The sequence below is a fragment of the Giraffa tippelskirchi genome, chromosome 4 (assembly GCF_054371585.1).
Source record: "Giraffa tippelskirchi isolate mGirTip1 chromosome 4, T2T-mGirTip1v1.2.pri, whole genome shotgun sequence".
Lineage (NCBI taxonomy): Eukaryota > Metazoa > Chordata > Mammalia > Artiodactyla > Giraffidae > Giraffa > Giraffa tippelskirchi.
Genome location: NC_137278.1, coordinates 186,601,144 through 186,616,210, shown reverse-complemented (window position 1 = coordinate 186,616,210; position 15,067 = coordinate 186,601,144). Strand labels below are relative to the sequence as shown.

At 37.3% G+C, this 15,067-nt stretch overlaps 1 protein-coding gene across 2 annotated transcripts in view; it reads left to right on the top strand.

Moving 5' to 3' along the window:
• The window catches only part of PIK3C2G (phosphatidylinositol-4-phosphate 3-kinase catalytic subunit type 2 gamma), a 387,527-nt gene that overhangs the window by 46,877 nt on the left and 325,583 nt on the right, over positions 1-15,067 (top strand). For both annotated transcript variants that reach the window (XM_081592337.1, XM_081592336.1), the window contains exons 7-8: positions 1,278-1,341; positions 13,947-14,069. In XM_081592337.1, the coding sequence (XP_081448463.1) occupies positions 1,278-1,341; positions 13,947-14,069 (187 nt within the window). The remainder of the gene's footprint in view (positions 1-1,277; positions 1,342-13,946; positions 14,070-15,067) is intronic.

The window sequence follows — 15,067 nt, the reverse complement described above, 5'->3', positions numbered from 1 at the left end:
GAAGATCCCCCGGAGAAAGGAATGGCAACTCACTTCAGTATTCTTGCCTGGAGAATCCTGAGGACAGAGGAACCTGGATGGCTACAGTCCATGGGGTCACAAAGAGTTGGACATGACTGAGCAACTAACACTTTCACTGCACACAGCCTTGCATAGCTGTCTGTACACAGGAAGCAGCAGTCACCTCTTCCAGACAGTATGAGCTGGCTTCAGTATGGAAAGACCTTCACCTACAGGCGAGGGTACCCTGAAATGTGCTGTGACCCTGGGTGTAGTGGTGCAAGGCACCAAGCACAAAATTGTGAGACAACTCTAGGTCGTGAGGGGAGGAGAAACACAAAGTCTGCTCAGCTCAGGTCACGGGGTTCCACAGCATCCACAACCATGTGGTCCTTGGCAAGTGCTGTGGGAGGTCTGCAGTGCTGCAGGGGCTGTTGTGATCCTCAGTGGTGCCTCCAGCTAGGGACCAGGGCAGGCAGCAGCTGCTGCTGGAGCTGGTCGTGTACACACACACACCCAGCTGTGAAGGCCAGCTGCAGGTGCCTGTGTAGCGACAGGGTTGGCTGCAGACACTCATAGAGTTGGGTGGGGGATTGAACAGGGCTACCTGCTACTATAAAATATTTTGGTGTGTTTTTAACATTGTGAATTTGTGTTATACAATCTATTATTTGATTCAATTCAGGAGTTTTCAGGACAAATAGGAAGGGAAAGTCAATAACGTTTGGGAAAATAATTTTGAATAGTGAAGCCAGAAGAATCTCTGCTCAACTCACATCTATCCCACCTAAGAAGAGATAAAGCTGAAACATTAAGAGGAGCTTAGGGGAAAAAGCAAAAATACCAGGAAAACACAGAGGTTTGGGATCAAATACAACACCACCTATGATAAATGTGTCATTAATTTTGAAAGCAATTCTCTGCAAATTTTTGCATATTTAATATTTCTTGATGTATCTGTCATTATCTCCTTATGAATCTCTTTGCAACTGACATTTTGAATTAAAAGTAGTTTCTTATAATGAACAGTCTTTGAGAGGTTTGGTTAAGTTGTCAAAAATTTCTTCTGAGTTCTAAGTTTTTTAAATATGCTTGTAGCCTATTAAGTTATACAGAGGTTTTAAGGCAGACATTCAAAATGATATTTAAAATTACATCAACAGAAATCCTTAAACCACATTTGCTATAGAATCATGGGCAAAGCAAGATGTGTGATAAATTTGCTAAATTTAATGTTTTCCCACTCAATTTTAAACAAAGTTCTTTTTTCTTTCCAGACAGTGTCTCTCAACAGTAATCCAAAAATATGACTCCCACCTGAAATACTTATTGAAAACCCAGGTATTAACTTTTGTTACTTACTTAATTAATCCAATAAGTATTTATTATCTACTCTTTTTCTAAAACTTTGCATATTTCTGAAGATACAAAGATTTATAAAGCAGAGGATCTACACTTCAATGGCTTTCATTCTATCATGCCAAAAAGACAAGGAACCAGATGTGTGTAATAAGTGTTATGTGTACTGTGACAGACCTATGTGTATACAGGGCACACAAAAGAGGGTTATCGATTTTACTTATTTGATCTGAGTGTTGAAAAATGAGTGTGTCAGCCAGGGGAGGGGTGTGGTGAAGGAAAGTCGGAGGTGGGGATAACTTAAAGCAAGTAACAACAGGGATAGAGCAGGTAGCAAACAGCCTGGTTTGAGTCAGAAACTGTATGCTATTGCAACTTTGGAATGGCTACAATTAAGGTTCAAGGTGAAAGCCTAGGAAAAGACGAGATGAATGGGAGAAGCAGGAACCAAGTTATGTATGGTCTTGAGGACATTTTGTGGACAATTCAATGATTTTCTAATTTATCATCTGATTACATAGAGCCATTATGCAGGGCAGCATAATGACAGATGGGTGACTACAGGACATTTCATTAACCCAAAGAGATGAGGAGGGCATGGACAAAAGCTCTAATATAGGGATGGAGAGGAAGGGACAGATTCATAAAAGGTGATAATGTGCAATTTACATGATTTGGTGAAAAACTGTGAACAACAAAAGAACACAGTGCCTACAGTATCTCCAGATTCCTGGCGGCTGACTGATCGTATGGAGACATTAATTAACTAAACAGTGAAGGTAGGAGAAGCTAGCTTGGCAGAGAAAGTAATGGATTCAGTCTGATCTAATGCCTATTGGGCATCCAACCTGTAGTCACCATTAGGCAAATCATTTCTTACAGTGTGTTCTTCCAGGGAAGGATTGTTGTTTTTCAGTCGCCCAGTCATGTCTGACTCCTTGTGATCCCATGGACTGCAGCAAGCCAGGCCTCTCTGTCCCTCACCATCTCCTGAGGTTTGATCAAGTTCATGTCCATTGCATCAGTGATGTCATCCAGCCATCTCATCCTCTGGCACCCTCTTCTCCTTCTGCCATCAATCTTTCCCAGCATCAGGGACCTTTCCACTCAGTCAGCTTTTCACATCAGATGACCAAAATACTGAAATTTCAGCTTCAGCATCAGTACTTCCAACGAGTATTCATGGTTGATCTCCCTTAAGATTGATTGGTTTGATCTCCTTGCTGTCCAAGGGACTTCCAGGAGTTTTCTCCAGCACCACAGTTCAAAGGCATCAATTCTTTGGTGTCCTGCCTTCTTTACAGTTCAGCTCTCACAACCATACATGACCAGTGGGAAGACCATAGCCTTAACTCTACAGACTTTCGTCGGCAGAATAATGTCTCTGCTTGTCAACACACTGTCTAGGTTTTCAAAGCTTTCCTGCCAAGAAGCAACTGTCTTCTGATTTCATGGCTGCAGTAACAATCTACTGTGATTTTAGAGTCCAAGAAAAGGAAATCTGTCATTGCTTCCACCTTTTACCCCTCTATTTGCCATGAAGTAATGGAGCTGGATGCCACAATCTTAGTGTTTTTTTTTTTTTAATATTTAGTTTTAAGCCGGCTTTTTATTCTCCTCCTTCACCCTCAAGAGGCTCTTTAGTTCCTGCTCACTTTCTGCCATTAGAGTGGTATCATCTGCATATCTGAGGTCGTTGATGTTTCTCCTGCCTGTCTTGATTCCAGCATGTAACTCATCCAGCCCAGCATTTTTCCTGATGTGCTCAGCATACATATTAGTCTTCCACAGATAAAATACTGTATGATTACAGAAAGTGAGGTAAGAGAATGTTTTTAAGACAAGTCAAGACTTCTTTTTCCATTAAACAAATGACTCTTGATATCTATACAAAGGGTACAGATCTTAAGCAATATCAAACTGCTATCCCCAATATTAAAAAACAGTAAACAGTTCTGAAAGTAATAAATTACACTTCTTGATGTAAATATGAAACTCACACGTGAATTCCACATAAATAAGTAAAGATACAGTGATGACAAATACACAACTCACCTTCCTTCCCAAAGTGCAATCCTCTCACTCTAATTCCACTTCTTTCTTGAGTTTACCCTGAATCTGGAAGTTTAAAATGTGGAAAGTGCAAACAATTCACAATTATTTATATTGTTTTAAACCTCATAAAAGTGTCATAATTACTACTTCTTTGTTACTGCCATTCGTTCTAGTGTAGAATTTGAAATATACCAGGTACCCAGGGCATATTAAGGCTATATTTCCATATCATTTATGGCTCTTGACTATACACAGATATGCTGTGGGGGTTATCATACCTTACTTATGGATGAATTTTAATTACCTAAATGTCTCAGTACTGCTCATGTATCACAGAACCATGATAATTAATTTAATTTTCAAATGTAGTCATTTGATCATATCACTTATATATGAGGCCTCCAATACTTTCACTTTAAAAGAAATCATTTTTTGAAAGAAAGCAATTTTTCCAATACGACTGAAAAGTTGGCAAACCATCAAAGAAATACTGTCTTTATATTATCACAGGCAAATAGTTATTATCACCACATCTGAATTATTTTATAAATAGGCCACAGTGTCTGCAACTTTCCACAGGAACTCTCTCTAAACCAATGAATTTTTTAAATGACATTTCTTCCTATGAAGCATCAATATCTAAATATCTGAGAAGTGAGAACAGACTGTGATATTATCAATTTACAATATTGCACTTTCTGTTTGTTTGACAAGTGTATTAAGTAGCATTTCATCAACAGTGAAAATAGTTAACAATTTGAAAAATAATGTTTTTATCTTTCTCATACTTGAATTATTATATGATTTGACAAAAAAACAAGCAGGTTGAATAAATTTGCCACAAATATTACTGAATAATATGGATAACTTAAATTTCCAAATATTTTGTTTCATCAGCAATGGCTATTAGCATATTTTACATTTGACACATTTCAGATTGGGCATCCTAACTTATGCTTGCTAAACAGCTAATTTTGTTAAGTAATTTACATAGAGCTTTTCCTTTCAGCAATTTTTCCCCCTCTCTTCTATTCTACTAATAATTAAGGAATGTTTTCTGTATTCATGCTGTATTCTGAATTCATTGCTAACATTTAGGAGAAATTAAGAACAGAAGAAAGAGAAAGAATTTTCCCCGGAGGTGTTACTTAATGCTTACTTAGTACAAATTACTAAACTATTTACTTACTGGAATCAACAGAAATCAAAGTCAGAACCATGTTCTGAAGTTGCTAACAATCTAGTTGAAAGAGCAATTTCACATAAAGCACATAGAGTGGGAGATCTCCAGGACAAAGCAGTGTAAAGCCAGATTTCCCACTAGGTGGAAGAATCAGCTTCTGATTCAAAGTTGCTTTCTCCTAGTAGCCTCTAACGCATCATCTCCAAAATTTTCATTTAAATGCCAAGTAGGACCTTTAGAGAAAGTGAGCAATCCCTATCACTGAGGACAAACTTACACTGGGATCTAGTAACTGATGAACTAATTGTAGACCAAATGGATATGGATTGAAAAAAAAAATCTATCCACGCTTCAAAATGTAGGTTAGCTTCATGAAACATCTGCTTGGTATAAAAAGAGCTAAAGGCTTCCAAGATCTATGCAGTGAGTTATGTAATACATGAAGAGTACACACACACAAATTAAAGAACTGAATAAGCAATCTTATTACATAATAAGTTTGGTACAAAATATTGCCAGTATCTTAAGATCTGTCTGTATGCCACTTTATATCTCTTTTCTTCTCCATAAGAGGTATTCTTTGAAGAAAAGCCACTTTGTGGCTTTTCTTTGCCATTTCACCAACAGTACGTGAACCGAGAATTCCCGATGTTCAAGCTGGATTTACAAAAGGCACAGGAACCAGAGATCAAATTGCCAACATCTGTTGGTCATTGAAAAGCAAGAGAGTTCCAGAGAAACGCCTACTTCTATTTTGTTGACTATGTGGCCACAGGACTGGAAAAGGTCAGTCTTCGTTCCAATCCCAAAGAAAGGCAATGCCAAAGAATGCTCAAACTACCGCACAATTGCACTCATCTCACATGCTAGTAAAGTAATCCTCAAAATTCTCCAAGCCAGGCTTCAGCAATACGTGAACCATGAACTTCCAGATGTTCAAGCTGGTTTTAAAAAAGGCAGAGGAACCAGAGATCAAATTGCCAATATCCGCTGGATCATCGAAAAAGCAAGAGAGTTCCAGAAAAACATCTATTTCTGCTTTATTGACTATGCCAAAGCCTTTGACTGTGTGGATCACAATAAACTGTGGAAAATTCTGAAAGAGATGGGCATACCAGACCATCTGACCTGTCTCTTGAGAAACCTGTATGCAGGTCAGGAAGCAACAGTTAGAACTGGACATGGAACAACAGACTGGTTCCAAATAGGAAAAGGAGTACGTCAAGGCTGTATATTGTCACCCTGCTTATTTAACTTATATGCAGAGTACATCATGAGAAACGCTGGGCTGGAAGAAACACAAGCTGGAATCAAGATTGCTGGGAGAAATATCAATAACCTCAGATATGCGGATGACACCACCCTTATGGCAGAGAGTGAAGAAGAACTAAAGAGCCTCTTGATGAAGGTGAAGGAGGAGAGTGAAAAAGTTGGCTTAAAGCTCAACGTTCAGAAAACTAAGATCATGGCATCTGGTCCCGTCACTCCATGGGAAATAGATGGGGAAACAGTGGAAACAGTGTCAGACTTTATTTTTTGGGGCTCCAGAATCACTGCTGATGGTGACTGCAGCCATGAAATTAAAAGACACTTACTCCTTGGAAGGAAGGTTATGGCCAACCTAGATAGCATATTTAAAAGCAGAGACATTACTTTGCCAACAAAAGTCCATCTAGTCAAGGCTATGGTTTTTCCAGTGGTCATGTATGGATGTGAGAGTTGGACGGTGAAGAAAGCTGAGCGCCGAAGAATTGGTGCCTTTGAACTGTGGTGTTGGAGAAGACTCTTGAGAGTCCCTTGGACTGCAAGGAGATCCAACCAGTCCATCCTAAAAGAGATCAGTCCTGGGTGTTCATTGGAAGATCTGATGTTGAAGCTGAAACTCCAATACTTTGGCCACCTCATGCGAAGAGTTGACTCATTGGAAAAGACCCTAATGCTGGGTAGGATTGGGGGCGGGAGGAGAAGGGGACAACAGAGGATGAGATGGTTGGATGGCATCACCAACTCGATGAACATGGGTTTGGGTAGACTCTGGGAGTTGGTGATGGACAGGGAGGCCTGGCGTGCTGCAATTCATGGGGTCGCAGAGAGTCGGACACGACTGAGCGACTGAACTGAACTGAACTGAAAGCCGTTGACTATGTGGATCACAACAAACTGTGAAAAATTCTTAAAGAGATGGGAATACCCGACCATCTTACCTGCCTTCTGAAAAATCTCTATGCAGGCCAAAAAGAAACAGTTAGAACCAGATAGAACAAGAGACTTCTTCCAAATTGGGAAAGGAGTACGTCAAGGCTGTATATTGACATGCTGTTTATTTAACTTATATGCAGAGCACATCATGAGTAATCCTGGGCTGGATGAAGCACAAACTAGAATCAAGATTGCTGGGATAGATATCAATAACCTCAGATATGCAGATGACACCACTCTTATGGCAGAAAGTGAAGAGGAACTAAAGAGCCTCTTGATGAAAGTGAAAGAGGAGAGTGAAAAAGCTGGCTTAAAACTCAACATTCAAAAAACTAAGATCATTGCATCCAGTCTCATCACTTCAAGGCAAACAGATGGGGAAACAATGGAAATAGTGACAGACTTTATTTTGGGGGGCTCCAAAATCACTGCAGATGGTGACTGCAGCCATGAAATTAAAAGATGCTTGCTCCTTGGAAGAAAAGCTATGACCAACCTAGACAGCATATTAAAAAGCAGAGACTTTACTTTGCCAACAATGGTCCATCTATTGAAAGCTGTAGTTTTTCCAATCGTCATGTATGGATGTGAGAGTTGGACTATAAAGAAAGCTGAGTTCTGAAGAAATGACGCTTCTGAACCTTAGTGTCAGAGAAGACTCTTGAGAGTCTCTTGGACTGAAAGGTGATCAAACCAGTCAATCCTAAAGGAAATGTCCTGAATTTTCATTGGAAGGACTGATGCTGAAGATGAAGCTCCAATATTTGGCCACCTGATGCGAAGAATTGACTCACTAGAAAAGATCCTGATGCTGGGAAAGACTGAAGGCGGGAGGAGAAGGGGACGACAGAGGATGAGATGGTTAGATGGCATCACTGACTCAGTGGATTGCTTTGAGCAAGCTGCGGGAGTTGGAGATGGACAGGGAAGCCTGGCATGCTGCATTCCATGGGATCGCAAAAACCCCAGAAAGGACTGAGCGACTGAACTGAACTGTAATGACTTAGAACTCTTTCTACATATTTCTGGCTTCCATTAGCAAATATTTTGTTAAGGCTATCTGCATCTGTGTTCATGAGAGACATCAGTCTATACTTTTCTTATAATATTGTGGCTTGATTTTAACATTGAAATAATGCTGGCTTTACAAAATAAGTCAAGAAATGTTCCCTGTGGCTGACTCTGCATTTTGAACTAATTTGTGTAGATTTGGTTTTCTTCCTTTCTTAGATGCTTGATGAAATTTACCAACAAAACCATCTGTTTATAGAGTTTTCCTTATGGGAAGAATTTATTATAAATTCAATTCCTTCTAACTCAATAACATAGAATCATTCAAAGTTTAAAGTCATAAATTTCCCTCAAACTTTAAGTGGCATCCTATGAATTTTGATATGTTGGCCATCATCTCTTTAAATATATCTCTCCCCCATTTTTATCTTTCCAGAACTCCAAATTCATATATGCCTCTGACAGGTTTGGATGGTGTGTACTGGCTTTTCTTCCCACTCATTTTCCTCTTTGTGTTTTGGTAGGATGGTTTCTCTTGATCTATCTTCAATTTCACTGATACTTAACTTCACTGTGTTCAATCTGATGCTCAGATTGATGTTCAATCAAGTGAAAGAATTCTTCATCTTTAGTATCAAGTATATTCTTATATTTCTATGATTTCCACTTGCCTCTTGTACATCGTTTTCATCTCTCTGCTGAAATTCCCATCTGTTCATGCCTGTCATCTATATTTTCCACTACGCCCTGTTCCATGCTAATCACAGTTACTTAAAAGTCCTCATCTGATTGTTCTAACGTCTGGGTCATTTATTAGTTTGGTTTTGTTAGTTGTTTCAACTACTGACAATGGATTATTATATCTTGCTTTTTTGGTATAGGTCCTAATTTTGTATTGTGTCCTAAACATCCTGTGTAGAACAATCCTAGAGACTGAGGTTAATTGTATCCATACCTGGATATGGGCAGTGCTCTTCTGTTATGCTATTCGTATGCAAGAGTTGGTAAATCTAGTCAGGATTTGAGCTTCGTGTTTTGTTCTTCCTATCATTATAGTCAGGGCACTTCAGGCTTCAAATTCCCCTAATGGTTAGTACCATCACCTATACTTACATAGAGCACCTGCAGTACTAGAGTCTTCTTCTCTGTTCCTCAGCTTTCAACAGCCCGTTTGCTAGGTCACAGAGACGATCTCTATCAATACTGTTGTCTCTCTCCTAGTGTACTCTGCTATTGTTTATTATTCAAAATAGACCCATTTTTGTATTCGAGTAAAGGGAATTTTGAGGTAATGATCAACAACAGCCTTAGGCTGTGTTTTTGAATCTCAGGATTGGAACTGTCTGAGCATTTCTGCCTTAAAACTGGAACTTTCCGGCAGCCAAATTGTACCTTATATATGCACTTAGTCTTATACAGGAGACAGTTTTCTGTCCCTCCTCCTAGAGTTTCCTGACTTCGGATTGGTATCCATGTGGGATCCTGGACTCCAGACAGGGTCCCCCGTCTCTTCCCCAGGAACAACAGCTTTTTGCTTCCACCATTCTCTCACCAGCAAGGGATCTTAACCCGTGTCCCACCTATCCCTGCGAGGCAGGCTGTTTGCTTTTTCTCCCCTCCTCCAAAGCAAGAGATTTTTGTCTGGGCTCAGGATCACCGAGGATATCTGTCTCCTCTAGTATTATCATTTTTTTAGTATCATAAACCACTAGCTTAGAGCTTCTGCTTCTTATAAGAGGAAGATCTGCAGAAATAGGATTTCCCCTAGAAGGCCAGTGAATGGACCTTCAGTTTCTTGCACTGTCTTCATTATTTCCCCTGAACAACTGGAGGTGTCCAAGAGGAGGTGACACTGGAGGTGTCAATTAACTTGATAATTAATTGAATTTGATAATTTTTAGTATGTAAACAGAAATAGAAATTAATTAAGATTTATTTAAAAACTCCTGGAAAACAGCAAGCTATTAGTACTTTGGTCTCTCTCAGAGCTAAATTAAGGGAATGGGGTGGGGGACGTGAACCTTATGCTCTTAGTTCAGTTTTGTTTTCAAAAAAGATGAGAAGGAAAGTTTGTCACCAATCTTCTCCAGTGTGTCAAATACATTACAAATATGCTTAATCTCTAAAGTATTAGACTGGTGCTCCTTCAGAGTCTATGATACATCAATTATTTCTAAGGTTAGACTATAGCACATAAAATAACATCACAGCAGTATTGTTAGTTTTCACTAATCCGTAGAGTTAGAAAGAATGTAAAGTAGTCTACGTCAAACTCCTATTTAATGCAAAAATTTCCTCTAAACATCCCGATTGCCTGCACACCTATAATGTGGAAGAAGTCTCTACTCACAAGGCAACCTACTCCATTTTGGGAAAAAATAATTTTTCCAAGATATCGAGCCAAAATGAGTATCTCACACTGAGCCAAAATGAAATTCCCTAAATGTGCAATCATTTGTTCTAATTTATCATTCCAGAACTTAGAGTAAATCTAATCCCCTTTTTACTTGAAAGGTCATCATATACTTGAAAGTGATTGTGTTTCCTTTTTCTTTTTTCCAAACTGAAACTTCCCAGTGCCGTCTAGTATGTTTCCTTTATGCCCATTAAACTGTAGTCTTCTGGCTTATGTCTCAAAACTGTGTGCGCTCCAACTGTGACCCATACCTCCTCCTCCTTATCTAAATATTAAATGTTCCAAAATGTCATATACCTACATTTCCATTTTTATTTCCTCTATTTATATTTTCCTTCTGGACAATCAAATCCAATTTCTTGGTCAGGTATCACCTCTATGAAAATAAGACTCAAATCTAAGCTTCGATATCTCTTGAAATCAGGGACAAATTCTTTTGTGTCTATAGAATATCTCATGATGGATCACCCAAAGCCCTTGTGGTTTGGGGTCAGAAAAGTTTTGCATTTGCTTCTTCCTGAGTCCAAAATAGTAACAACACTGGCATTATTTTTAGCATAAATTCCTGCTAAAGATAGTGCAAATTAATACTCCATAGCTACACATAACAGTTTCTCAGGTAATCATTTTCCTTACTCAATGCCCAGGTTGACAGAGAATTCCTCACATGTTCTCCTGGTCAGTAGGCACTGTTTTTTCCCCACATCTTTTGCAGGTGACAATCCAGTGTCAGGGATCTCAGCCCCAGGTCTGCCCCTTCTCCTACCTCAACCAATAGGTCTAGGTCTAAAATTTCAGCACTTGTCCCATTATAAGCAGTAAACACCAGTATCTAAGACCACTGACATTTTCCCCAGGCTACTGACATATCCATGTTGAAGCTAATGCTCAGCCTTTAAATTCCCTCATTAAATTTCTGTCATCCACAGATTTATCCTATCTTTGTTTTGGGCTAAACTCTGGATTTAGATTTTTTCTTATGGTTCAACTCATGTTTATCTGAGTGTACATTATGTGTGTGTGTGTGTGTGTGTGTGTGTGGCATGTGTAAGGTGTCCATGTTTACTCAGTCCAACAGCTGCAAGAGCTAGAACTCCACTGCATTTCCCAATATCTAGAGGCTGAGTCTACTTGGTTTTTCCATTGGCAACTCAAGCTCTGTGTATCAAAAATATACACATATCACAATTACACCAAAACTTCATATTTTGCCATAACTCATGGCACTCTGCCTTTTGGTTTTCCAAGTATGAAATTTTGAAAACATCTTCAATCCAATATCCCTGTTGCACTCAATCCAATTAGTCACTAAGTTAATTCTACAATAGCAACATTTCACTTAACATATTCTAGTAATTTTGGTGACTCAAAAATGAAATATTTATCTTTCTGAATTTTTATGCAGATCAAATGAGATAAATAGATCAGACAAGAAGCACTACAATACTACAATAACCGATGGAATAAATTAGCTATTGAGTGAGCCAGTCAACCCAACATTTGCACTTTAACTAGTAATATTTCATGGATTTCAACAAATTCACATGTACCACATATCTACCAAGAATGTATGAATGAAAAACAAATTCATTCACTCAGAAGCTGATACATATCTCTCTCAGAGTTTTAATATTTCTTAATTTGCATCTTATTAGTTACCTGGGCATGAACAGTGTCTGATTCCTCTTATAAACCAAAAAATCTGTGTGAATGGATAAAAATGAACTTATTAAAAATGAATTAACTAAAATTTAGCCCACATTCTTTGCCAGGGACTTTTCCTATTTTACCTTATTTAACCTTAACAATAATTGTGTATTGTGTGTTAGTTGCTCAGTCGTGTCTGACTCTTTGCGAACCCATGGACTGTACCCCACCAGGCTCCTTTGTCCATGGGATTCTCCAGGCAAGAATACTGGAGTGGGTTGCCATTTCCTTCTCCAAATAATAATAATTAATTATTATTTAATAATCATAGTAAGTAATTATTATTGTTCCAATTCTTCAGATGAAGGAATTCAGATCCATGGAAGTTAAATAATTTTGATAATGGCCATAGGTAGAATGGGACAGAATCAGGATTGTATCACACATAACCTTATTGCAGAGCTGGAAATAGAATTTATTATTTCTTTCACAAGAAAGAGTATATTCATATCATATTAATAGTTGGGTTGCTCTCTTTGGGGAAAGTTTGATTTATTAAGTCCAGTGTCAAATGTACTCAACACTAACCTCGGTTCAGATGACATACATTTGCTGAGCTCTAACTTTCTGGTTCTGGAGTGTCCATGTCTTCCGATTTAATAATAAAGTAGCTCTTCTGGCAGCCACATCACAATGTGGACTCATTTATTTCACACACAAATAAAACAACTGAGCTTTTCCCACATGCATTACTAATACATTTTTCTTCCCATATTATAACTGAGTAGTTATATTTTCTTAATCTGTGAAGACTTAAGATCCAAGTTAACTCAATTAAGTTCATTGTTTTGTTTGTTTTGTTTTACTTTTAGCTCATTAATCAAGTCTGTTGACAATTTTGGAGTCCTGATTGTATCTTTCATAGTATTAATTAGCCATCCTTTCTAGGTTTTTGTCAACTGTTTTCAATGTTTATAAAATCATTGTAAAAGGTACTGGAGATATATTTAAAAGCTTTGTTTTTCCACAAAAGACACAAAATGACATTCTTAAATATAATACCCACTTTTTTGTCTTTATATTGATAATGTTTTGGTAAGAAAATGATCTAGAATAAGTAGAGTTAAAATCTTTTGTATTATGAATTCACATCTTTGTGTGAAAAAAAATTTTTCCATCTCTCTTGAAATAAACTCCACTGAAATTCTCCATTGGAATGACTGTGATTCTAGACTTGATAGAGATAATGTGTTCTGAAAAGCCAACTTTATTAGTGATATAGATAAAATATATTAAAATATTATAGAGTTAAAGATGATTAGCAAAGGATTAAAGAAAAAAAGAGAGATTTCTCAACAGTTACTGGTAAAAAACAAAGAAGAATAAGGTCAAAATAGGGCATTTTTTTTTTTTAATGAAAGCTAAGTTTAAGAACATGTGAAATCTCAAAAATTAAAAAAAAAAAATGAAAAGCTCTTAGAACTGTGACACAAAGTCTGTGTATAACTATCTTAAGCAGAGACAGCAATTTTGATTTTAAGAATAGTTGGTCATTTCTGTGGACTGTACTTGTCATCAGTAATTTTATTTTTGAAACATCATAAGCTTAAAATACAGTATAATCAAATGATTACCTAACTCCCCCAGTACCAAACTTCATTGTCCCAAGTTTGTTCTGAACTCTGATTTTTAATAATTTTGCCCTCGTGTACAGTGCTTACAAAAATAAATGTATTCTGCACTCTACACAGATCTGCTATAACTTGTCTGGTTTTCAAAGTATTTTGCAGGAACCAGAGACTTTCAGTCTCTCTCTCTGTCTCTTCTCTCTACCATTTTATACCAGATAATGTTAGAGTTGATATATATCAACTAGGACTGATAGTCCTAGTTTTCAGCATTCACTCAATGCAAATAACGCTTAGATCACAGGATAACCAGTCCTGAGAATATTTTACATGGTAACAACCAATTTTTACTCTTGTTTCCTCTTCCTAGATAGAGAGGTAGTTTAAAGATAAATTAGTGTCCTCTTGATTTCAATAAACGAAAAGGTATCAATCTTTTCATCTACAGCAAAATGTGGATAATGTTATCAAAGAAGTAAAAAATATATGCAGTGTTCTGGGATGTGTGGAGACCAAACAAATTACAGATGCTGTAAATGAACTAAATCTTATTCTTCAGAGAAAAGCAAAGGTAAATATACTCATTTATTACACAGCAATTATTTTAAACCTGAGTTAAATAATTAATTAAGGAGAGTAAAAGACTTTTGACTAACTGGTATACATGTATGTGCGTGTGTATGTGTGTGAATGTGTTGCTGTTCATATATATTTCAATCATTTGGGGGCAATGAAAACCTAATTCTATTATACTAAAATGATTTAATTAAAAGGAAATTTCTTATACCTTTGAAGTGTAACTACAATATAACCTTCAAATGAGACTGAAATCTACCCTACAGTCCTACCTAGATGAATGTGCTTATATAATAATATTCACAGGCAAGTGTTTGTATAGACTGTTAATGGCTCTCATGCACACCAGTGTATGCAGAGGTAGGCACCCATGCTTGCTTGGACAAGCATTTATGCAGGAAAGAAGAGATCGGTTTTTGTGGTATTTTTTTGTTGAATCTGCAAGGCACACTGCTTCGATGTTTTTTTTTTAATCTCAGAAATCTGGTGTAGATTATATGTGACTATTGCCTAAGAAAAAGATTAAGACATCTGGTTACAATGAATTGTTCAATCTTGTTACTAGTTTAGCAAGTGATAAAGTCAAAAGATATGATACTGCTGATGATAACAACTAATACTTGATAGTGAATTGCAATAGTATCTTCACTTATATATTACTTCATTTCATTTAATCTTTATTTTATTTCAGTTAATCCTCACAGCAATACCTTGAAGCTGGTATTTTACTGTTCATTTTAGTATTAAAATCTGGTGCTTAGAGTGCTGTGTATAGAGGATTAACAAGCAGCAAAATAGAAATTTGAGCCCAGGCCTCTAAACTCGCTTCAGTACCTATGAAACTTCATAAAAGAGAGTGACTGCGTGTATTCCTTATCTATATGGATAGGAAGAGCACAGATTCTATTACCCTGAATGCACCAGTCTTGAAATTTCAAAAAGACTGATTTACAAAGTTGACAATTATACTAATATATATAAATTGTCATACTT